The sequence below is a fragment of the Motacilla alba genome, chromosome 4, assembly GCF_015832195.1.
Source record: "Motacilla alba alba isolate MOTALB_02 chromosome 4, Motacilla_alba_V1.0_pri, whole genome shotgun sequence".
Taxonomy (NCBI): Eukaryota; Metazoa; Chordata; class Aves; order Passeriformes; family Motacillidae; genus Motacilla; species Motacilla alba.
Genome location: NC_052019.1, coordinates 57,792,214 through 57,817,797, shown reverse-complemented (window position 1 = coordinate 57,817,797; position 25,584 = coordinate 57,792,214). Strand labels below are relative to the sequence as shown.

Here is a 25,584-nt window from a genome sequence, read left to right as displayed (position 1 = left end):
TCAGAAATGCGGGTCACTCACAGCTGCAATTGATTTCTCTAGGATTTAGGCTTGCTCAGCCCTTAAATCAGGGGTAGGTGATTATCTGGGAGTGACTTTATATGGAATTAGGCACTCTGTCTGAAAATTTTATACTATAGCAATGTGATTTAATATGCATGATGATGTGAGACACATAATTCTAGGTTCTAATAAAATTTGTGCTTGAGGGAAATGTAAGCATTGGGCTATAGTTCCAATTAAGTAAGGGAAAAGAAGTATTCAAGTCATTCAGTTTACAGTTTTTTGTTTTGTTTTTATTATTTTGCTCAAAATAGATTAGTTAAGTAGTATTAAGTAAAGGGGTTGAACACTAAATTAAATGTTGGAAAATGAGTACATTCTGAAAGGAAAAAAATGTTTGCATAATATTGATATTGTAACTGTTGGCACTTGAGTTCTGCAGTTCTAATGATACTATGAGCCAAATCCTTAAAAAATAAGAAATTGTTGTTACTTATATGTGGTTTTCAGATTATTAGAGACTGGGTCATGCATTTTGCTCCTTACCTAGAGAGAGTGGCATATGGGATGAGAGGGGTTTTTTTTGGGGTCCATTTTAGAACAAGTTTTACTTTTCTTTATATAGTCCTCTTGCTGGCTGCCATGGAAGTTTGCAGAATTGGCAGAGTTATGGATCCGTTTAATAGCCATGCATTCCCACCTAGTCTGATCCCCTTCCTCTGTGGCAGAAATGTTTCCTACTGATCTGCTGTCCTGCTTGTCTCCCCACACCTTAATGCCTCTTTGGAAGGTTGTACAAGAAGTTTGTGTAGCTGGGAAGGGGCGAGTCAGCTCCCAGCCCCTCAGAACAACTGGTTCCTTCTAAAGCATCCTGTGTTACACTGCATGGTGAGGATGATGAAGAGAAATCCCCTTAAAACATCACTCTCCCTTGCTTTGTTGTCCCTGTAACCTGGCAGTGGAAGGTCCTTGAAAGAGCAGAGCTCCTCCAAGCTCTGTAATGAACAATTTCCACAGAGTTTTCATCCTGCCTGCCACCAGCATGTTGTTTCAGGACCTCTCTGGATCCCCTCCTTCCTTACTCCCCTTTCCCTTTTTTAGGTGAGGGACAGCCCCTGGTACAGCTGGCACTGAGCATGGGGCTATGGCCAGCGAGGGTGTGTGGTTGTGCTGACATTGCCAAGCCGTTCCTTTTGGGGCAGAGCTGGGAGCAATATTTTGGGTGTTTCCTAACTGCTGAGCTGTTTTCTCTCTGAACCCATAGGGCTGTCATATCCATGAGACCTTTCCCTCGGTTTGATTGAAATTGGACAAATGGTTGAGAGATGATGGATGGAGCAGGGAAATGGGACTGGCAGGCAGAGAGAGAGAGGAGGATAGACAGAGAAAGCGGATACGCCTTGTTTCCTTAGGAAATTAGGAAATTTCCTTAGGAAGTCACACTGTCTCGTCATTAATTTTACTTTTTTATATATGTCTTTGCTAGTTATGGAGACAAAAGGATACCACAGCTACCCAGAAGGCTTAGATATGGAGAGACGGTGGGGTCAAGTTTCTCAGTCTGTGGAGTATTCTTCCATAGGTGCTGGAGAGCAGACTGATGACAGTAACTACATGGAGATTGTAAACGTCAGCTGCGCCGCCGGCACTTTCGCAAACAGCAGCGCTCAAGGAAACGGCAAAGAAAAACCTGAGCTACTCTCCTGCCTGCAGCAAGACAACAGCCAGCCTGGTCTCCTGCGCTCTGACATCAAAACCGAAACAGAGTCCAAGGAGCTGTCGGCAACGGTGGCCGAATCCATGGGTTTATATATGGATTCGATACGAGACGCCGATTACCACTACGATCAGCAGAACCAGGGGAGCCCAGGAAAGATCTACCAGAATGTGGAACAGCTGGTAAAGCTCTACAAGGAGAACGGCCATTGCTCCTCTCCCCTCCACAGCGCCAGCAGGCCCTTGAGGTCTTTGATGTCGGACTCTGGGAGTGCTGTGAACGGCGGTGCCATGCACACAATTGTCAAAAGCCCTATCATGTGTCAAGAGAAAAGCCCCTCAGGCTGCAGCCCTCAGAACATGGCCTCTTCAGTATGTAGTCCTGCGGGAGTTAACTCCATGTCCTCAACTACCGCTAGCTTTGGGAACTTTGCCATGCACAGCCCCATGGGGCAGGGCACCCCTCTGTCACGCTCTCCGAACGTTGAGAGCCGGGGCTCCATGTTGCACAGCCCCGCGCACGTTAGCAACGTCGGCTCTCCGCTTTCCAGCCCTATCAGTAGCATGAAGTCGCCGATCTCCAGTCCTCCCAGCCACTGCAGCGTGAAATCTCCCGTCTCGAGTCCCAACAATATCACTATGCGATCTTCTGTGTCCAGTCCTGCAAACCTGAACTCCAGGAGCTCCATTGCCAGCCCTTCCAATGCCAATAACAGGTCCACGCGTTCTAGTCCAGCGGTTAGCACTGTGGGATCATCCATCTGTAGCCCCGTAAACAACTCCATAGGGTTCCCGCCTTCCGGCACGCCAGTGGGGCCTAGCAGAAGCCAAGATACCGTTCCTAGTCCAGAAACAAAAGACAAGGGTGCTCAAGAACTCACATTTCCTAAGATGGAGGAAATGGAGAACGCCATCTCCAACAACAGCCAGATGAACCTTGTTCAGTTCATAAAGCCCGAGCCAGACGGGTCCTTTGGCAGCGCCTGCATCGGCGACAGCAGCAGCAAAATAAACTCCGATTCCCCCTTTCCAGTACCAGTGAAGCAAGAGTCGGCCAAACATCCTTGTTCTGGTACCTCCTTTAAAGGGAATCAAACAGTAAATCCTTTCCCATTTACAGATGGCTCATATTTTTCTTTCATGGATGACAAAGACTATTATTCTCTTTCCGGGATTTTAGGACCACCTGTTTCTTCATTTGATGGAAATTGTGAAGGTAGCGGTTTTCCAAATCCAGGCCTACGTGTGGGGATTAAGCAGGAGCCTGATGATGGCAGCTATTACCAAGAGAACAGTATACCATCCTCTGCCATTGTGGGTGTAAATTCAGGTGGACAGTCATTTCACTACAGGATCGGTGCCCAGGGCACGATATCCTTGTCGCGGCCGGTTGCTCGAGAGCAGACATTTCAGCACTTGAGCTCCTTCCCTGCAGTCAGCACACTCGTGGAGACCTGGAAGTCGCATTCGGAGTTGGCATCCAGAAGAAGTGATGGGTATCCAGTTCTAGAGTACATTCCAGAAAATGTGTCCAGGTGAGCTGGCAAATTGCTACTCTTTTTTTTTTTTTAATCTCCTTATTTTTTTTTTTTTTCTTTCTTCCCCTGCATTAAATGAACAAGGCATGAATTAAAATGAGGACCGGAGTGGTATTTCTCAGTCTGATGCGCAATTCTTTGTTTGAATTTCCATTATTATTAGATTTGTCGCTATCTTGCTGTATTTTACTCTGCCTTTAATGAAAGCAAAGTGCTGGTTTTAATATTTAAGAAGAACATATTGCATTCTGTTCTTATTAGGTTTGAAGGTATGGCTTTAGTATGTTTATGAGCTTTTACTACTACAAATGTTGTTTTTCCTATAATGAGAGCTTAGTAAAATTGCTCTCTTGTGTCCTATAATGGTTATTTTTTTCTTAGCTAGTGCTTGAATGTGTGGTACCTCAGATGAAATGTTGAGATGAGGATAAGAAAATGGTAGTGTCAGGAATCTGTTTTTGTGAAGAAGCATGGTTCTGTGTTTGCACTGGACTTTAACTGGTTAAGTTTAAAAAACAACGTTACAAGCCTGTGGCAACATATTATTTCTGTATTTTAACTGTAGGAACATTTGGTTTATATATATAGAAAAATGCCTCCAGAAGGAGGAGAGCTGTTAAAACTTGATGCATTTGAAAGGGAGAAATGGATAAACTGATCCACTCACTTTTGGTGGAAGAGAAATGAGCAAGTGTCATCTGAATTTGGCTTTCTTGGCTGATCTGTGGCAGCACGTCCTTCTTCAAGCAGGTGTCCTTGTCTCGCATGAGGGATGCCTACTTTCCTAAACCATCTAGTTGCAGAGTCAATAGTACAAGTTCTGAAGCACCTCTGACAGCATGACTGAGTTCACATGGTTGCACAGCATACCCATGTACCCAGCAGGCTGACCAAAGGCTTGTGCCAAAGCTTAAATGGCCAGTGACAGATTGGCATTTACCTTTCTCAAGTGGTTTCCTTGCTCATCACCTCATCACGAGCTATGCAGCTGCCCTCAGTGAATGAAGCATCTGCCTTATTCTTGGCGTGGGGTTAGGAGGATGCGTGGTGTTTTCCACATTTGTGTGATAGTACAGATTTCTGAAAATAGTGTTGCAGTGAAAAACATAATATCTAAAATACTGGTGCTTTTCAGGAGAGAAATCAGCCTATCTACCTATAAGAAAAAAAACAACAAACCTGTCTTCGTTTTACTGTCAGTTCTGTCCAGCACTGCTACAATCTCTCTATCATTTCGTAGGCCGTACTTCACTTTTTCTTTGGCCATTTCTGAGATGGTCTTGAAAAAGAATGCACTTTTTAATATACTCAGCTTGAAAGGGTTGTATCCTATAATCATACTGAACTTTGCACGTAGCTGGATATTTGTTACCATCCAGTCTTGGTACTTTCTTGGATTAAGGAAGATGGAGTCACTGTTTTCTAGTTATTTTACCTGATGAAATTTTCATAAATTGCATTATTTATATAGTGAGAAAAGTTCACCAGAAGACTGATGTAATGCCTGAATACAAAGACCCAATATTTTACTGCCTTTGTGGTTGAGCACTGTTGCTTGCACAGGTAGCTCCTGCCAGCTGTGAGAAGTCTTGTGTGACTGAATGCTTGCACTGAGTCAAGGCTGTCATCCATTGCAGGGACAATAAACAAGGAAATAATGCAGGAAGGAGCAAGGTTGCCATCAATAGTTGTGTTTGGAGTGACAATTTCTTATAAGGCTTTTAAAGGAGTCTTCTGATCTGACATTAGTCCAGTATAGCTCTAGATCAGTACATATAATCCGACCTGATGATGACACAGGCTGGGTGCACTTTCCTGTCTTTGCTCTCCAAGATGGTATCTGTAGGATTTTGCAGGCGAGTGTAGCTGCCACTCTGCAGGATTGGAATTCTGAAATGTTTAGTGCTCAGAGCTGTTACGTGTGGAATTTTGTTCAGGTGATGGAGATCTGCAGGGTTGCGACACTCCAGGCATCCTGATCTGTATTCCAGATTAGGACATGTGTCATCATTTCAAATCTCAGAACTCAACCCTATTATTTAACTAAATGTTGCTCTTAATCTGGCTGGTGATGGCTCTATGCCAGCAGTGCAGCCAGGGACCTGTGCAAAGCCCTTGAAATTTCCAAGGTAAATTCGTGTAGAGATCTTTTTGGCAGTGCAGATTTGAGTGTGGAGGTGCCTGCTGAGATATTTGTCTGCTGATGAGACAAGTCATAAAGACTCCACATAAGATGTCACACATGTAAAAGCTCATAAGATGTCACACACCTCAGACTGATCTTTATTTTTCTCCTTGTTTCTGCGCTGTCTTGCAGCTAGAACAGAGGAAATCATGCTCAAATTAGTTGGTGCTCTGAGTTGTAATAAAACACACATAGCTTAAAACCGTGCCAGATCCAACATCCCAGGCAAGGTTGGTTTCAGCTGTCCCATATCCATGTGGCATGGGGATTGCAAAATGCCTCTTCCTTCATCAGAGCAGCAGCATCATACCTCTGTCCTCTACATCTAAACCAGATCCTTGCTATTTCCAGTCAGATTTTTTTTCTGATGTTTCAATCATTTCAGGCATAACACATTTTGCAGACTTTTACAGTATGTGATTAACCCTTCAAAGTTTGCAATATTTTGAAGTTTCTGGCATTCTAAGTCTTGGTCATTTTTTTGGCTTGCAATATAAATGGCTGCAAGCAAAGAACAAGCTGAAGGAAAAAAATAGGCTGCATGGTTTTCTAAAGTCAGTAGATGACCAGCACGGAATATGTCTTGTTTTAGCAGCATTATTTTCTGAACCCTGATGTCATACCCTTTCTGAACTGCCTCAGACTTGCAGCTTACATGGTGAAAAGGAGTGGATAGCCAAAAGAAGATGACTTCGAATTTTCATATTTATAATGAATCTTAAGAATATTGCTGTTAAAAAAATCATATTAGAGTGTTCTCTTTCTTGAATCAGTGGTAGTGTCTAATAACCATAGTTGAAGCATTTAAAATGCCTTGCTACCGTGTTGACTGTGCCAATCACCCACTGCCAACTAGAACATTTCTCTTTTTCTCCTTCAGTTACTTTTATTAGATGTGTACAGTTATGGTTCTTTTTAAGTTAGTTGATAGTAACTTTTTTATAACATTGCAGCTTGTGGTGTTTGGGGAATGAGAGCCTCTTAAGGAAAACCAAATTGCCTTATTCCCTTTTAAATATTTTTCTTCTGCTAATATGCATGCAGAACATGTCTTTGTTTTTGAAAGATTTTACATTTGTAGTTTTTAATAATGGGTGAATCATATTTGTCTGGCTGTGTGTATAGATTCTTCCTTCCACAAATGGCATTTCTAAGAAATACTGGTTTCTAAACTAAATAATAGCTAAGTGGGCTTGAAAAAGAAAGTATGTGAAATTGTGTGATGTCATTGATGAAAACCTACAGAAAGAATCCAGATAAGATTTCCCAATAAGGTGATCAGTGCTTGTCTTGGGGGGCTAGTCTAAGCCCCATGATTTTGCCAATTATGTGATTTTCAAAATGGCCTACGAAAATGTCATGGTTGCTTAAAACAACAGTAAAAATTGAGGAGGATGACCTTTCTGTTGCATTAAATCTTACCTAAAGCTTCTTGTGCAAATGTGCCTTTTCCCTCTAATTTCCATATTAACTCATGTGTGTACACACATGTACTCGCTTTTTTCAGCCCTTGTGGTGGAAACAGAGGGCTGATACTCCCTCCTACTGTCATTTCTTCCTGGCAATTCTACTGACGTAATTCAGGAATTCACAAAGTTTGATGTGCTATTCAGAAAGTTTAGTGTTTTAATATGAATTGCATATGTTTATCTATAATAGTGTTTCAATAAATTTTTGATCAGACATTGATAGTATTTTAGGGATGACTTATACCTGTATGTTCCTGAGCCACCTCACATATGCCAGTATTTATTTCTTAGACCCTACTTGTAAAAGCCCCCCAAAAAGGCCATCCAACCCACCCCAAAACCTGAAAGCAACCCAACAAAATCACACAGAACCACAGAATCACAGAATTTCTAGGTTGGAAGAGACCTTTAAATCATCAAGTCCAACCCAAATGATCCTGATTTACCTGTAGCCTTTACTGGCTTGAATTGATTCTGGTTAAAATCTGATTTCAGGCTATTGCAAGTATTTTTGTAAATAAACTTTTATGTTAAATATTATCTAGAATAGTCACTTATCAGAATTATACCTGCCAGAAAGATAAAGGTCTGGTAAATATTATTTTTAGAATTTATGAATGGCCTTGACCTTTGTTTGCTGACGGACTTTATGAGAAAAGGACTGTGCTGTTAAAATACTCTCCATGTTTGGCAGGACTGTATTCCCTTTTATCTTCCCAAAAATTTACTGTGCAAACCTTTTTCAGAAGTGATTCTCTAATACCATGGACCATAGCCTCAAATCTATATTTTTCCTTTCTTTCAATTTGAGAAGATATACTTGTTTTTGTAGGTTCTTGTATAATTTGGTGTCTTTTTTTTTAGTGCAGCTTTGGGTATAGTCTTGACATAGCTGAGACCTCTGCATATGCTTTATTTTTCACTAAAGAAATTAGAAGTCTGTGTTAATATGTCAGCCCAGGAGGCTGAAAGGTTCCCTTGGGCGTACCAGCATGCATTGAACCGCTTTTTACTTTCTACAGCTTTCTTTGTTGTTATTTTGGTAAGGTGCTGGGTTTTTGTATTGCTCTTTATTGAGAAGTTCAAAGTCTGTATAAAGTATTTTCCCTTACAATATGAATGCAAATAATGCCTTATTTTTCCTTAAAATTATATATATCCATTGCCTCCTGTGCTGTGGCACAGGGAAGTCCATATTAATGGAAAATTGTGTTCCAGAGCTGGGTGGATCTTCCCCATCTGGGGAAATAAGAGCTGTTGTCAAGCTGGGTGCCAAGATCTAGGGCTTGGTTGTTTCTTTGTGCAGGGGCAAATAAAGTGTATTTCCAAAACGTTTCAATTGCTGGTTGATACCACTAAACTTTGCAGTACTTGGCTGTTGGAAATTGTTTGCCGTGTTTAATTCTGATAGTACGTAATAGTTGTTGCCTAGTTTTTGTATCATTTTTGGTGATATGGAATCTCACTATGATAATCTTGTTTTGATGGTTTTCTGAAAAACAGGAAGGTGGGGTCACCTTCAATGCACAGATTTTATAACAAGCAGAAGAAATTTTGATTGTGCATTTTCCGAGAGTATGGATCAGTCCGTTTTCATGAGGACTGGAAGACAGAAAAGATTGAACTGCATAAGAAATGTTCCCATCCTGTTTTATGAGATGTGTCTAGCAAGGCAGGCAAGCACAGGGATTGCTGCAGCAGATTCAGTGCTCGTGCAGTACTCGTGTTGTCTGCAGAGGGAGTAAATTGTTAAGTTGTGGTTCAATAACCTGGCCTTACTCAACCAGCACTTACTTAACATTGATGGAGCTACAACCTGCTGTGGAGTGCTCTGCCTGGCTGAATCAGATTGCCAGGTACTTATTGGTGCTTTGCTGATCCCAGGCTGGAGCAGTGGCTGCTGTTGGGTGTCATTTGTAGCTGAACAATATATTGTTTGCAGTGGTGAAAATACTCTGTTGGGCCATGCCTTGTCTGCTCTGATTCTGGCTTTGCCCTCTGGTTGGGCTTGTTGTATGTGAGAGCATGACTGGGTTCCTGATCCTGTCCACTCTGAAGCTCTAAAGAACCAACAAGATAGTGAAACTTGGTGAGCAGTGTGATGTGGTATGGACACGAGAACAAACTGAAGGGATGGAAAGGGAATGGATCCTGTGAAATATCCCAAGTGCACCTTTCTGCTAAAAGATAATGTATTGTCGAGCCATACATAATCCCAATGCTGATATTCTCAGGACGTAGTTTTAAGGTGTTTTCTCTTTTTCAGTTGTTTGTATTGAGTCTTTGAACAGAGTTGTAGGAGATGGAGTTAATAATGCACTTGTTTTGACCAAAACTTCTTGGAGAACAATGGAGTGCTGTGATTTGCGATGTAAGATCTCAGAGGTCAGAAAATACCACAGTTAAGGATGAATATAGAACCTTAACTTGTTCTCTGGCAAATGTGTCTTAAAATATGGCTGTCTAAGAGCGATAAAAATGGTCCAACGAGGAAACTAAAAAGAAGGTGTGAAAAACAGGTATTAAATCCATCTAAGTTTAGTACTTTTATCAGTTTTCACATGCAGCTGGTTGCTACACAGTGCCTGGTGCTCAGCATATGAATTACTTCGGTTGCAGTCTCCTCTGAGTGAGAGATCTGTGGAGAGGAAGAAAAAAGCAGCAGTATTTCCATTGGGTGCAGTGGACCAGGTTCTCGCAGTGTTATTGGGCACGTCTGAATGCACCCTAAATAGACCATGGCATGATTTGACTGCTTGCTGCCCTACTTGTGTAACCCGCAGCAGAAGGTCACCGTCTGGTGGGCTCTCCAACAGCCCTCTCCTACTGGAGCCACCTCGGGTTTGCTGCTGGAGGAGTCAGGCTGACCTTGGAGGAAGGCACACTTTTTTGGCTTATGCTGCAGGGGAAGGGCTTGCAGGTCAGGAAGTGCCTGTTCATCCATGGCAGCAGTTCCCCGTGCAGCCTGCCCCAGTATCACTGCCGGCAAGAGGAGTAGCAGCATCTCCCCCTCTCTGCGGGGCTTGCGTGGGAGGAAGCACTCCCTCCTTGGACTTGAAGACAGGATTTCTGTGCATCCATGTCTTTCCCTTCAGGAACCCTGGGATTTTACAGAAACACTGGGGGCTGGTTTGCTTTCAGGGCAAAATTTTCAAATAAATGGTCTCTTTAAATGGGAGACTTTGTGACCTTGGTTGGGGTTGGGTTTTTTTGTTTGTTTGTTTTTGTTTTGTTTTGCAGTGAGGTTTATTAATGTGGTTTATCAGAGCTTAACAGTGTATGTTCTGAAAGGAAGTGATCTGGGGGTTCTCTTTCTCTATTTTGCTGAAATCAATGCTGAAAGATTCAAAACACAAAAAACAACATCCCCCCTCCCAATCCCACCCCAATCTCCCGAAGCCCTTTCCCAAAACAACAAAACAAGTGCAGAAAACCAAATCCATGCTGTTCATTGTGGATTCTTAAAAATATAAGTAATATATATGTTTGTATCTATTCAGTATGTGAATAAGTATTTTTGTAAGATGCCATTTCTTTACTGAGTTATATTATAGCAGAAGTTCCCACACTGCTGGTAGATCACAAAATAACTTGAATTTTATTTTTTATCTTAAACAGTGAATTAAGCACCTGCAATTACATTACAGTTTCTTGCTAGCTGGTTGCTAAATTGAATTTCTCCAAATCTGTGATCTCTAAGCTGCATATTGGCTTCATGAACAAGCTGATAGCTTAAATTTCATATTTGGAGGTAGGGTTAGTTGGAGTTAATATGTAATGCTATTTTTTGAAAAGGAGAAAAATCAAAGTAGATTTTGATTAGAACCTCTGAGCAGAAACAAAATCCAGTATTTGTGGATAATACATAAAATGGTTTACAGGAATTTGTATGCTCCTTCTAAGATGCATGGATATGCTGCTGATTGTGGTTAGTGATAATAATAGATCAAAGAGTTACCGCCCTAAGGTTAAAAAGCAAATTTCAGACTAATTGCTGAATGTTTCTGACAATTTTTCTATCACTTTGCTCATTTCCCTCCGCTCTCCTAAACAATACTTTCTACTTGCATCTGGAGGTGAAATAACTTTTTTGAATGAGCTTTCAGGCTAAAATTTTTCCTGAGTACATGAGTCTTTTCTATTGTGCTTTTCATTGCATGTTTGCTTTTGAGAGGTATTACCCCAAAAAGTGGCAGCTTTATAAACCAATTCCATAGCAATAAGGTCTTTGAAAAAAAAAAAAAAAAGAAATTAAAAACTTCATATCATCTTTAATAATGCTTTCTGAATCTTTTGGATTTGCGGGAATATCTTAATTCCTTATTTTTGTGTGTGTATGATCTTTTCAGGTGCATGTTCAGCCTTAAGTCTACGAAACAAAGCAGTATTTTAGAGGTTTATTTTGGGCAGTGTGATCTATCAGTGGTCTGAGAACTTTTAATCAGAGGGCAGAATGGGGAATTAAGTAGTTTGTCCTGACCAGGATTTTGCCCGTCCTAGCTGCTGAGAACTGTAGGGTCTTGCCAGCATTTTTGGCAATGCTTTTCTGAATCCTGTGTTGTACTAAGATCGTAGTGCAGTCCTGCAAAACCCTTTGTTTTCAGGGTTTAAAATTCCTTTGTACTGAATTTCTTTTGCTCACCAGCTCCTCTCCTGTACCTGGCTCAGAGGGCCAGGATGGCGCGCGGGAGCTGTCCCAGTCTTGGCTCGGGAGTGCCACTTGGAGATGGGAGCAGTTACTGAGCAAGGCAGTTCTCTGCTTCATACATTTTTACCTCGTGCTTTTCCTCTCTCTGGCAGTTCCAGGCCGTGCAGGGAAGGGGCAGGCGCCGAGCGTGGCTGGTCGAAGCAGGGCGCACGGTGCCGGCGCTGCCCGCGCCCCGCATCCCCGGGGCTTGCGCAAGGAGCCGTGTGCGTGTGCCTCGGGAGCGCGTCACGTCACCTGCCCTGTCCTCAGCGAGACCTGCGCTCCCCGAGCCCTTTGGAAGTGTGGTTTCACAACCGGCGAGCCCCGGTTTACTCTGGCAGCGTCTCACCTTGAAAAATCAATTGTGTTTGTGTCTTTAGCTCTCCCTTAGTGCTGCTGCAGGAAAGAGAGTGGGGAAGGGACTCTGCTCACTGTTATAGAGTGGGTTGGCTTGGGAAGCAACATCAGAGATCGTCGAGTTCCAACCCCACCTTCAAGTAGACAAGGCTGCTCAGAGCCCCATCCAGCCTGGCCTTAAGCAGTTCCAGGGATGGGGCATCCACAGCTGCTCTGGGCAACCTGTGCCGGTGCGTCGCCACCCTTCAAAGCAGAGAATTTTTTCCAAATACCTAATCTAAATTAGGTATTCCTAATATAACTCCTTCAGTTACAGCCATTACCCATTATCCTGTCGTCATGTGCCCTTGTAAAAAGTCCCTCTCCAGCTTTTTACAGGTGATTCACCATTTTCACCACTCAAACACTGCCTCTTGTCTGACAGGAGCAGTGCTGGAGGTGGGACGTGGTCTCATAGTCAAGTTTCATCAAAGTCACTGCCCTCAGACTAGGAACAGGAAAGGGATTACTTCTGGAAGTGCCTTAAGGTTGAGGCATCATGAGAGCAACCTTTCTATTCCCTCAGGAGGCATGAGTTCAAATATGAGCTTCTCCAAAAGGTCGGAGATCTCACTTTTAGCATTGCTGAAGACTTGTCTCTAGAAACCTGTCATGCACTTCAGCGTTTTTGAAGACTGGAGTGCCAGGGACCTTGCAAATGAAGGTGGGTGGGAAATTTGCACAGTTTCCAGGCAGACTATCTGAGCTGTCAGCTTCATTATTTTGAACTAAATTAGATTTGTGCTAGAGAGTGCAGTATGCTAGAGCAGTGAGAAAGCTCTTCCTCTAATGGTAGCTTCAGAGCTACTTTGCTAGATATAACCGTGTTAACTTCCAGACTCGCTTGGATAAATTAAAATAAAACAAAACAACTAAAACCTTGCACAGGTGTGGATCGTGTGATATGGGAAAACTCCCTGGAAAAACTCAGGAATTCCGCTTGAAGACAATATAATTTAATGTTTGGTGTTTCTAAGGATCAAGGACTGTTATTTTTTATGGTTTGGTAGAAATAGAACATGTTGTCATTTCTGGCCAGAGGATGCATGCTTCTGGACCACTACACTCCTGCAGCTCCCTGAGAACCCTGAGCCCGCCAGGGAGAGAATACTCAGGGATGCTGCAGTGGAGATCATTTTCCCCCATTTCCTAAGGATTGCCCCCCAGCTTGTAGCCCACTCACTTGGATTTAGTGTACGCCATGGGTTCATTTTGTTATTTCCATTTTAATTTTTTTCAGTTTTGAACACTAAGGCTTTCTAATGTTAAAAATTAAAAACAAATATTGGCCAATAAATATTCTTTAAGGATTAGAAAAAGTTACTAAACATGACTGGCTTGTTGAAATTCTGCATTGAACCTTTGTTACAGACTGCCCTGCTGGAAAATCCATCAAATAAACCCACATTGCTGCAGAATTAGCTCTACAAACCCTGCACAGCTTTACCATACTCTTCCTTCAGATACGCAGTGGTAAAAGAGAATGATTCCAGTTGATACAATTAGGATTTTTAAATCCTTATTTTTAATCTGAATCCATGTAAAGTAGCTGGAAGATGAACAAAGTGGGGGGAGTTAGACATGTCAGCTTCTGCTCAGTGTATGGAAGTAAATGTTGGAAGTGGTCCAGGGCTTTATGGCTGCTGCCAACTAATGACATAAGATAATGTTGCAGTGAAACAATGCATTTGATTTGCATTTGTTTCCCAACTAACCTTTCCAATTCTTGGGACTGCTTGGAATTTATGTTTCTGGAGATTTGACAGTAAAAAAAAAAGAGATTGGGCATTTAAAACTTTGAATGATTAAATATGCAGTAATAACAACTTCAAACTGCACATGCAGATAATGAGATAAAGAATGGTTACTCACTTCATATTAAACCCATTTGGTGGAAGAAGCAAGGAGGACGAGTGTCCTTTGGATGGATGTGTTATTTTAAAAAGGGAGAAAATTCAGAGGAGCTAATGTGTATAAAAATAGAAGTAAAAAATGAGTTGCTGATTTACTTTTTTTTTTATTTCTGGAATGAAAATTTGTCTATTATGGGTCTGCAAATTGTCCTGCATTTCTTTTCTAACATAAACGGGAGTTAACTGGGTGTAGAAGGCTTATAACAGAGTTTGTACGTTTTGTTTACATTTTTATTTGGATCAGAAATGTGTTTTTGAAGTGAATCTTCCAATTGCCACCATCATCTGTCCTGTGGTTCACATCACTGGGCAGCTAAGGGGTGAACAATCAGATATTTCTGAGCCAGAAGGGAATGAAAAAAGCACACCCAGGACATTCCAGCCTCGAATTCTGTCCATGGGACCCTGCTGGAGCTGGCCTGAAGCACAACCCTTGTGACACCTATAACTGGATGGTGGATCCTTAGGACTGACCACTCCTCTCCGTAGATCTCCTTTTATGCCTGTAATGTAAGTGCTGCCAGTGTGTAATTGCATTTTCACCTGTGAGCTCAGGCATCTGTAATTGAGAAAAGATTCAGAGTTACAGGCAGAGGAAATTGTTGCACAGAAGAATCGGAGGCACTGTTTTCAGCAGATGTGTTTGCTCATACGTTGTGACCAGAATGAGAAAAGTACCTGCTTACTCACCCTTCACCGCAATCTAGAAATCCTAAAAAAAGCTGAATTAAATCCTGGAAATAGGAAATGAAACTGAAGTGACAAATAGGCTGTATCCTTTTTTTTTTTTTTTTATTAAGTGAATTTCGCTTATTTTCAGCTAGATAGGGATATTCTGATATTTATTATAATACTAATCCATAAAGGCAGACAGAATTGTTTTGATTATAGGCAGCTGCCTTAAGTATTTACAAGCAGCTGTAACTTAGGCAAACTAATTTAAGGACTTACAATTGTCATTTCAGAAAAAAAACCTACTTTGTGGATCAATAAATTCTTGTAAAGTAAACCTATTGATTTGCAGCTAATTGGATATTGTGGATGTCTGATAAATTAATTTTAATATGAGGCTAACTGAGTTGACTAGGTGATGTATTAGTGGTTGTAAATGACTTAGAGTCATTAAGTCTATTTATAAGGTAGCTACGGGAAAAAAAGAGTTAGAAATGTATCTTAATTTCTTATGAATCAGCACTGTAATATCAGGTCCAAATGACTTCTGAGCTCACAAGAGGAGCTTCATGCTTTTCTTATCTTCATACCCTCCATACTGTGATAAACAAGATATTCCATGTCCTCCACTAATTGTTCCATGTCCTTCCACCTGTATTAGCCCTTTCCATGATCTCAAGATGCTTCAGGTTCTGCTTGCCTCAGCACAAACACCTGATATTGTGCTTATTAAAAGAAAGTCCTACAAAGGTTGTAGCAAGGTCCATGTTGCTGCACAGAAGCCTGGTCCTCCCTCTGCCAAGCTGCTGTTCCAAGCTGGAATGCTTCAAGGCACAAGGGGGTGGCAGCCCCAGCCATTTTTGAACTGCCCCAGCTTTTGGCAGCTGCAGGGGTGAGGGTCAGTAGGTGTTCATGGGGGCTTCTTTGCCCCTGTGCCAGCAGCATGGGCATTTACAGTTCTTTCCAAATTTTGCCTGAGGTACTTGAGGCTTTGAGCTTGGGTCTGACTCCATGGGGAGAGTTGCCACTGGTTGGGATATATTTTGGTTTTTTTCCATCACGTGGCATGCCCCAAACTCAGAGGTGATATTGATGTTGGTGTGACTTAAATCAGTTATTTAATACAAGGGAATACAATTTTCATGCTCAGTAAAAAAAAAAAATTCAGAACCCAATAGGACTGGGCTTGGGATAAGGAATGCAGGGCAATAAGAAATATGATCTAATGGGAAAGAGGAGGATGGTAGGAACAAGGAAAATAGCAGGTATTCACGCGAGAGGACGAGAGGATAGAAGCTCAGTATAGTGCCCCAGGTCCTAGAAAAGCTTGTGCTTTTGTCTGACATGAGTAAAAATTAAAAATATTCAGCATCTTATCACTTAGGATTACAAGAAATAGCTTTGACTGATTTTTATAGATATTTTTCATGGAATCAGTTTGAAAGACAGTAGTAAATACACAAACGTTTCCCGTGTGTTGGTTTTGGTACAATCTAGGCTTTTTGTGATGTTTCATAGGGTCAGATGAAGGTACCATATATCTCTGTACTAGACATGAGAGCTGCTGGTGAAAATTGTTAAATTACCCACTGTTCACAAAAATGTAAAAATATTATGTCATTTGTAGAAGACTCTGCATTAACACTGTAGCTTTTTTAAAATTTAATTTTGCATAATACCAAGGAAACTTTGTTGTATTACTTGCAGTGTCCGAAATACCAGTGTTGCTGTGGGTCTCAGAAGGTAACTACATACCCAACTATTAATTATATTTCTGTGTTGCATCAGGTCTGTGGATTAGGAAAGTGAGATGTCTAGAGTAAATTTAGAGTGGGACTTCTCCGCCAAGTCCCCAGTGCTCCCACCAGTAGCTCAGTATGAATGAATCTGTTTCTTTAAAGACTTGAAGTAAATATTGAGTAGGGTTTCCTAGCAACATTTGTAAGGTTAAGTAAAAATCAGACTTGCCAGGTGTTGCTTCCAGAGCACACTAGCCTTTCTATTTCAACACTTACACTTTCAGTACATTATCTGCAGTATGAAATGCTGAACAGGATTTGATAGTATTGTAAATAGATAATGTTGCAGAATCATATATCCAAGGGCAAGTCGACCACAATATTTTTCCTACTTTGGGACGCAGTTTTTCTTTTGCTGTGTATTTTTACTGTACTTATACTATTGGAGACTAACCTTACTTGGCTTCTGCAAGTATTAGCTATAGATATGTTTGGGTGTGTTTTAAAAATACAATAGTAAAGGCAGTGTTTAAGCCTGATAAAGAAAAGTTCTTATTAATTGTTTTTTTCATAGAAAACCAAGGAGTCATGTGTGTCCCAACTGGTCTCATGAGTTTGTACAGGTCTGAGGTGCAGGCAGTATAATCTCTTGCAGAAATCTTGATTTTTCTTCAGCTTTGATTTCTAGTGCTAGTGACAGGAGAGATCAGCCTGAATATTTTGTAGAGTGACATAGAAGTAGAGTTTTCCTGTTATTTTAGTCTGCTCAGTAAATTGCATGCTCTCTCCACAGGTGCCTTGGGATGTGTAAGAGGTGTATGTGCCTGTGGTGTACCTGTTGGGGGTGGGATAGTTCCCCCTTGCGAAACACGGGAAGCTGGAATTTAGGTTAGCCCAAGATAGATAGATAGACAGATAGATAACGGAGGGGAACAAGGAGTGGAAAAATTTGGTTGGCTGCTTCCAGTCCTAAGTTTTTGAGTCTATAAATAGAGTCTATCAGAATATTTCTAGTTAGTTCTGGGGAAAGTCAGCTGCTGTGCTGGGGATTGGCTGTGATCCCAGAATGAGAAGGGGAAGTAAAAAAAAAAAGGATGATAGGAAGCCTATTGAAAATCTACCAACAGACACCAATGAAATCGAGAAATTGGAAGATGCTGTATTTGGGCTTCAGTTTATTTTTCTGCAGTGCTGGATGCTCTTCAGAGTGACTCTCTCTGTGCTGCTGTGAGTTTCTGAGTTAGCCAAGCCCAGCAGGCTAGACCAACCCACCAGGGTTCATAGTTCAGAAGCCAGGGCTAAAGCCTGATAGCAGGAATTAGCATGGAAATACAAGGAAGCCGCATATTATCCTCATTCCATGCTGCAGTGGTGAGCCTGAGCAGCCTGCCCTCTCCGTGGGTTAGATGCATTATATAAAGGAAAATGGAGAATTGAAGCCAAAGGCTGAATTTTCAGCTAATAAAATTAAGTTACTTTGTAAACTGTGACTTTTTCAAATAAATGTAGAAAGGTCTTGCTGGTAATTTTGAGTGCAAACTAGTTGAAGTATATTATGGTACCAGAAATAGACATTTAAGGGAGTCATTATGAACTTTGCAAACAGTTGATATGCTTTCTAGGAAATGTAAAATGACACACTTGAAAAATATTCTGAATTGAGATTCAAACACAATGTACAGCTAGAGTATAAATAGTTAGTAAATTTTAAAAATACAGTATTTTTAGAAAGTGTTTTAGTAACAGTACTAGATAACCTTCTAGCAAAAGTCCCTCTACCCTCCCTGCCCCCAGCCCTGTTACCAGAGAATATGGTTCATACTGTAAGAGGAAAAAGTAGCTTTGGTCAAATAAACAGCATTATGTAGGTAAGCTGAACCAGAGTTCTCAGGGGAGCATTTATTCACATGTCAGGGTTCATAGGAGCTGAAATTATCTGAGCAGTAAATGAGCTTTTCCAGTGCTGAATTAATCCCAGAAAAGTCTGTGCTCACGTTGAAAGTAAAAATGTTCGTGACAACGGTTTTGCTGCTCAGGCTTTGCTGGCAACTCATTTTTTTCCTTTGTCATTTTTCAGGAATTGGAGAAAGGGGTTGTATTCAATGTTTATGGCAGGAGGAGAAGGGATAGAGCAGTGTCAGTGTTTCCCCATAGGTGCATGCTTCCTTGGATGTCTATTCATGTCATGTATCAGTTAGATGCTTGCTGCTTCTGGATTTCCTTCAATATTAGATAAGAAGGTCCTACCCATATTTAACTTGGTTTCTTTTTTTTTAAAATAAATTTCATGTCTTTTTTTTTTAATCTTTGTGTTTGTAATAAGTCACGAAACTTAAATTAAGCAATTTTAGCTCTGCATCAGTAGGTGCCTCAGTTTCTCTGTATTTTCTGGAATAAAATCTCGCACAAAATGACTTTCTGAGCGCTCTTGCTAAGCCTTTCTGATTATTTAAATAATAATAGCAGTAGAACCATTTTAGACATTGTTGAGTGATATTAAATGGACATGTATAGGTAAAATTTTCATTGGACGAACAGAAAAAGGTAAGTGTTTTGTTGTTGAGGAAAGGATGTTGATAAATACTTTGATTTTGATAGTTCTTGAAGAAGATTGGGTAAAAAGATAAAGAACTATGTATTTTTATCTCATTGGGATATAGGAAAACAGCTCCTTAAGAAAAACCCAAAGAACTTCTTACCATTTGAATTAATAAGGATGAAAATCTATCAGGAGGTTGAAGTCTGCCCTTGTGAGAGTTGATGACCATTCTTACTCACTGTCCATAGGGCCAGTACTATACCAGATGATGGCTGTGGGAATTAAATCTCCTAATTCATTGTGACCATGAATTTTGCCTTGAAGAAATGCTGAGAAACAACTTGTCTGTGGAGGGAGGAGGGGAAAGTCATTCTGTGTATGGCCGAGGTAGATTTAATTTGGAATAATGCACTAAATTTGAAAAGACCTAACAATATCAGCTATCTGTGTTGGACAGGCTCCAGGAATATTTCAGCTTACAATTCCATTTGTCAAAAACTGAGAAATTGGAAACAGGAGATAAACAACATATTAATATTTTATTTCTTTTTGGGATAAAGTTCTGTCATGTGTTTGGAAACTTCGCTGAAATATTAGTCTTGTTAGAAGAAGCAGCTCAGAATTGACATTAACTGTTCATTGTGCCACTTGTTAATTTGGATTTTGCAAACCAATGTGATAAACTGATCTGGAATGAAACTGGAATAGAGTTCTAAAATTATGCTTGTAAATAGATCAGCAGATGTTTTGCCTCTTTCCAGAGCAGTACATTTAAGATGTATGTTTCATACAGTAAAAAACCCAACTAAAACCCAAATGAAGTCCCAAGCCCCCTCCAAAAGTCAAAGCAGCTCTGGATTTAATGGGGAATTAGAATTCATATTTTCTGAAATAGCATCTGCTCGAAGTTTCAGAAGCAGACAGAATTGTGTCTTTAGAGGGAGGATTTGATCTCGCATCAGTTAGAGTCCTGACAGCTTCTCCTGACACGTTGCTTGATGCATGGTCTGGCAGACGGGCTCCTGCATGGAACTTTTTTGCTGGCAGCAGTGGCCCCATTAAAATCAGTAGGACTGGCCACATAGTAAAGGCTGCTGCAGGTTGAAAGCTTCCAGTGTCTCTAACTTACATCAACTGTTTTATATTATGCTTTTTTCCTGAGTTATTCTGGCACTTTGATTCTTGTCATGCACAGCATGCATCTTTTCACACTCCCAATGCCTGACTGTGATGGCTTGAATCCTTCATTATTTTGTGATTAATTGTGGAGATACAAACATTATCAAAAAATCCCTGAAAGGCCTCTTTTAAAGGATCAGCCTAGCTTTTTGATTGAGCTGCCCCACAAATTACTTATCTGGTGGTTGTGTGGTTTTTAACATCCTGCTAAATTTGGAACACGTCCATTAAATACTTTCTGCAATATCTGGGGGATAGAAAAGCTTGATAAGTTATTTCGTCCATTGCTTGGGTCAAGCCTTTAAAGAGATGGCAGTGCTGTGTTGAATCCATTAAGTAGGAATTAGTGGGTGAGCAGGATCATGGTTTGTATTGGCAATGATTGCATTTGGGTGTTCAGTGCAGATTTTCAAGTGCTAGAAGTCCAATTTTTGTATTTCCAATACATGTAAACTCATAAGCTGCAATTGCAACTGTACAGGAGAAATTGTGATGCAGGTGAGAAATAGCACAGCAAGGAAAGTGCTTTGCATTAGCTCTTTTGTGCGTTGCTACATGTGGTGTTTTTTTTAAAACTGATTTTATCCCTTGGGATCTCATAAAAGGCTGGAGAGTTATTTGGTTTATAAACCTATGTGGTATATTATTTGGATATTCAGCGGGAAAAGGTCAAAGAATGTCTCCTGTGTTATCAATTCCTCAGTGGGAAACTATATTAAAAACTTGAAAATATAATACTATATAATTTAGAAACACAATATGTAATGTGGGTTGAGAGACAATTACTGTGTTGTATTTCTCTGTATTTTCCATTTTACTGAATGCATTTCAGCAACAATTGGGTTTTGGCTGTAATGCTATTTGTAGCAGTTTCATGAAGCTGCACAGCAAATTACTGTGGTGTACCAGATAAAATCAACTCCTTCATTTCTGAAAGTCTCATTATGAAAAGCTCTTACTACTGGCTTATGCAGGTGACAGTGGGTTTTCTCCATGTTCATACAGTTTTGTGGAATCTCCATTGTAAGCTTTAAAGCAGTTTTAAGATGGACATATTATACATATCTAGTCTGTCATTTTTCAGAGTTTATTCATTTTAAACTGTAGTAAATACACAGACTCATAGAACATGTCTCTTTCTCACAAAGTACTGTTGCCTGGCATGCAAATGTAACTTAAATATTCAGCAGCTAAGCCTGACAAGAAATTAAAAGTGTATTGTTTATAAGTTGCTTAAAAACAGAAATATGTTTATTATCAGTAGCCTTCTTGGCATTAGTGTTCCTGTGCACCTGAGCTGGTAGGTATTTTCATGGTTTTGATGGCCAGCCTTGGAGTGCTAAATGGCTCACGCTGACATATTAAGAAAATTAGGCAGATTGGGTTAAAAAAATGAAGTTTTGGCTGCTGTCAAGTGATGCTTTATTCCAGGAGCTTGGGATAGCATCCTTAGCATGAGTTCCAAAGAGAAATTTTTGTCAGGAAGCATAGTGATAGCACAAGGAGTAATGGGTACAAACTGAAAGAGTAGAAATTTAGGTTAGGTATTACAAAGAAATTCTTTACTCTGAGGGTGGTGAGGTGCTGGAACAGGTTGCCCAGGGACATTGTGGGTACCTCCAACCCTGGCAGTTTTCAAACCCAGGCTGGATAAGGCCTTGAGCAACCTGCTGTAGTGGGAGGTATCCCATGGCATGTGGCGTTGCGACTAGATAATCTTTAAGGTCCATTCCAATCCCTAACATTCTGTGGTTCTATAAGTCTGATGGATCTGTTTAGAGAAAGAAGGCAGATATGTTAAAAATGTGTCATAATGGATAGCAGTTTTCTGCTTCCATTTTCATCTGGCTGCTGCTTAACACTGTTGCAGGGAAATCTAGAAGTAAATTGTTTTTTCTTAGTAGAAAGTTGATACTGTGAATTCCCAATGACGTGCTGAAGGTGTTTGGTTGGCAGTCATGACCAGCCCTCCTCATCCTTGGTGTCCATGGGGACATCAGCCGTGCTGGTGGGCTTGGGTTCGTGGAGCAGATCTTGCTCTTGGGCCTTACTGACTTCTGCAGATGTGTGGGAGGTGCTTGAAAACATCTGAAAAGGCTGGAGGTGTTTCTGGTGCTCACCTCTGGAGGAGGTGGAAGTTCTAGAGACAAAGAAGGGGTGTGTGGTTTGGGCATGCCCTTGCGCTGTTTATATCTGAATAAAGGTCCATGTTCATTTTTTATGATGGAGTTGAGGACAATTTGATTGAAGTGGGCAAAAGAGATATAGGAGGTTGCTAATGACTCTGGGTAGCTCAGGATAAAGGATGCTGGAGTGGAATTCATATTTATTCTGTGTTCGGTTTCCCAGAATTTTTCCTTTTATTCCTGTCCCTGTCTATGGATTTTGGTCTTTCTCCTTTTTCTCCTGTTCACTGGTGGCTGAGAGTTGCCCTCAGGAGGAGCCTGTATCCTGCACCACATGAGGGAGCAATATAAGAGGACTCTTGTGCAAATATGACCTTGGTGAATGGTGTCCCTTATTGTCACCTTCAGCTAAGACTCTGTGTGTTCCTTCAGATTTCACTTTTGGATCAATGTCCTAATGGCTGTTTAATTAGACCAACAAGGAACTGGTCTGTCCAGATTTTCTGGTCTCATCAGAAAGGCTTTAAGAGACTTTCTCTGCAGAATTTCCACATGACCTGGATCTGAAACACACTGCAGAAGTGTATTCCCCACTGGTAAAGCAAAATATGTGTACAGAAGTTTCCTGCTGATCATAGGTCTGAAGTTTCTCTGTCTTTGTAATAAAGAGGAAATTCTGGATACAAAAATGTGATTATTTACATGTGAGATTCTATGTTGAGGTATGTGTGTATGTTTAAAAAATATTTCTGTCTGTCTTCCTGGCAGGAGTGAGATGAGGTTGCAGCCCCTTTGTGGCCCATTCCTCACAAGGGCTCGTGGGCAGTGCACCTCCTTCCTGCCACTTCACTCCCCTGAACTCAGCAAATGAAGTTTTAAGGCAACTATGCAACTTCTATTTTCCATCTGAGATAAATTTTATGATTTCTTAAAATTAAAATTTATCTGATCTTGGGAATTGGCTTGGAGTGGGTTAAGGTGGGTTTTGCTGCCACCTTTATTTATATTATACGAATGTAGTAATGCTTGTAAATAATTTTACCCATTATGTAAACAACTCACTTTCCTGGTGATACTGACAGTGCCATGAAACCGAGCCTGAGAGGGTAGGGGAAAGTTTGTCTTGCACAACAAATTTCAGTTCTTTTTGCTGCTCAAAGTATACTCTTACCAAGGAGTGTTAGAGAGCAGTGTTGTCTTTTTTGGTTTAATTACACCAAATTGAATTATTTAAATAAACAGATACTTTTTTAGAGCGTTAGATAAAGTTTGGCTATTCGCTGTATGGAAATACATTCTCATTGTTATTTTTATTCATGTGGAATTTGAAGTAGTTTAAAATGAGTATGTATTTTCATACTTAGCCTTCTCTTTATTGTATTACTGCTCCTTCTCCCCATAATGGCAGCCCTTTTTAAATTTTTCCAAACCATGTTATTATTTGTAAATTTAGCTCAGGAAGTGGGTATATTTTTTTTAAGAAGAAGGGGAAAGGCAAAAAAGGGTTAACATCAATTTTCATTTCTTTTTTCTAGCAGAATGGTTTTATATAAAGCATGTATCAAACCATTGCAGGTCTGTTCTGTTCTACTTTATTCCCTTTTTTCCTTTCACCATTTCAGTACAGTACATATACATATTTCTACTAATGAAATTTTAAATGGGGAACCTATCTCAAGTTGCTGATCACAGAACAGTGAAGGGACTTTTCTTCCCTTACTCACAAAACTCTTCTAGCTAATTTCCCTTGTGTGAGTTGTGAATCCCCAGCAGGGCATAAATGTGTACGGCCACAATGAAGGATAAATTAAGAACTGCAGATAATACCAATTTTAGTCTGCCCTGTTTGTACAGCTCCGTATTTCTCCGATAAACCTTGAGAAAGATTTTATTTACTTGCTAGGAAATCCAGGAAGTGTAATTAAATTGCAATTAAAGCACAGAAGTTATTTCATGGTGCTATCGCCTTGCTTGAACTCAGTGAGTTTCTTTAAGAAAATACTGAAATACTGTGCTTGAGTGAGCTGCTGCTGCAAATGAGACAGGAATAAAAATTACTCCTGCTGGCCAAGGAAGGGATGCAGTTGGTTGAAAACTTGTGTGGTTTTGTAGGAATACTGGAGCAGATGAATGCGGACACTCAAAATACCGTCGTTGAAGAGATGATGTGTAGAGTCCGAGGTTGAAGCTAATGTGAACAGAATTAAAAATAGCAAGTATGACAGACCCATTAATTTTTGAACATAATTTATGTTTTGGAAAATAAAAACAAAAGCTGAAGTTTAAACGAGATTTGTCCTTGAATCGGTAATAGCATTCAAATGGAAATCTTAGCAATGTGAGGTTGCTCTATGGAGCATAAGAGGAGCTCCAATGAATAATTAAACAAGTGATAGCTAATAAAATATACAGCACATTGCTTCAAACTTAGAAATTGTAACTCTGCCTAAGGGATGAATGTTTTTCATTACTTTTTAATTGTTGCCAGTGTTGACCTTCAAGGTCTTTTTCTGGCAGATAATTTGTTATGGTAAGGATGAGATCATTAAGTATTTTAGCACAAGCCGCATGATGCAAATAGTTTCCTAATATTATAGAATGCTGATGTGGTAAGGGTTTGTTTTCTCAGGAATTTATTCTCCATATTTAGTGATATTTGGGATCATATCTTAAAAGAGCAGTTTTACTGTATTTACTGTAACCGTGCAGGACAGTGATTGTAGGTAGTATGAAAGCAAACACCACCAGTTTCTGTGGCAGGATTTTTGTGACAGCTTTTGAGCTGTAATAAAAAGACATTACTCTAAAGTATCAGCATGGTTTTTTGGCTCTTAATGATATTTGTATATTCCAAAAACAAATAGCAACTCTTCTCCTTTGCTGGGTTCATGAAAGCATCCACATAGTAGCCGGCAGGTTTTCCCCACGCTGAAGGGGAACTCTGTGGCATCTGAGGCTCCAGGGCCCATGTGCAAGGAATTAAGCGTTACTAAATTTTGCTAGTTCTATACTGTAACTCTGTTTTTACTGTTTCAGTGTTTGCATAGGTAGGCACTAAAAATATATATTGTGCAAACTCAAATACTCTTGGATTTATATTGACATATTTTAGTTTAAATTCTCTACAAGTAAACGTTTAATTTTTTTTTCTCATCAGAAATGCTTGCTCAGAGGGAAATGGCAGTGGGGAGGAGCAAGCTAGCGTATAAACTCTTTTCAATATTATTTTTCTAGCCTGAGGTGCTTGGAACAAACTGAATCAGTTGTTTGCTCAAATGTTTGTTGATAGAAACATTTATTGCTTGCACGGTTATGGATGGAAGATGAACAGAGCTATTGTCTTGTGTTCATCAAAGCTGTGGGCAGTCACTTGCAGGAAGTCTATAAATAACTCCTAGCATAAAATTTACCTTGGTACTGCT

At 40.3% G+C, this 25,584-nt stretch overlaps 1 protein-coding gene across 8 annotated transcripts in view; it reads left to right on the top strand.

Annotated features, from left to right (window-relative positions):
- Positions 1-25,584, top strand: part of NR3C2 (nuclear receptor subfamily 3 group C member 2) — a 190,276-nt gene that overhangs the window by 3,999 nt on the left and 160,693 nt on the right. For 5 of the 8 annotated variants that reach the window (XM_038135797.1, XM_038135793.1, XM_038135795.1 and 2 more), the window contains exon 2: positions 1,490-3,254. In XM_038135797.1, coding sequence (XP_037991725.1) covers positions 1,492-3,254 — 1,763 coding nt within the window. In that variant the 5' untranslated portion in view covers positions 1,490-1,491. Of the gene's footprint in view, positions 1-1,474; positions 3,255-25,584 lie in introns of those variants that run through there. The other 3 variants (XM_038135799.1, XM_038135798.1, XM_038135792.1) reach the window with 2 other exon arrangements.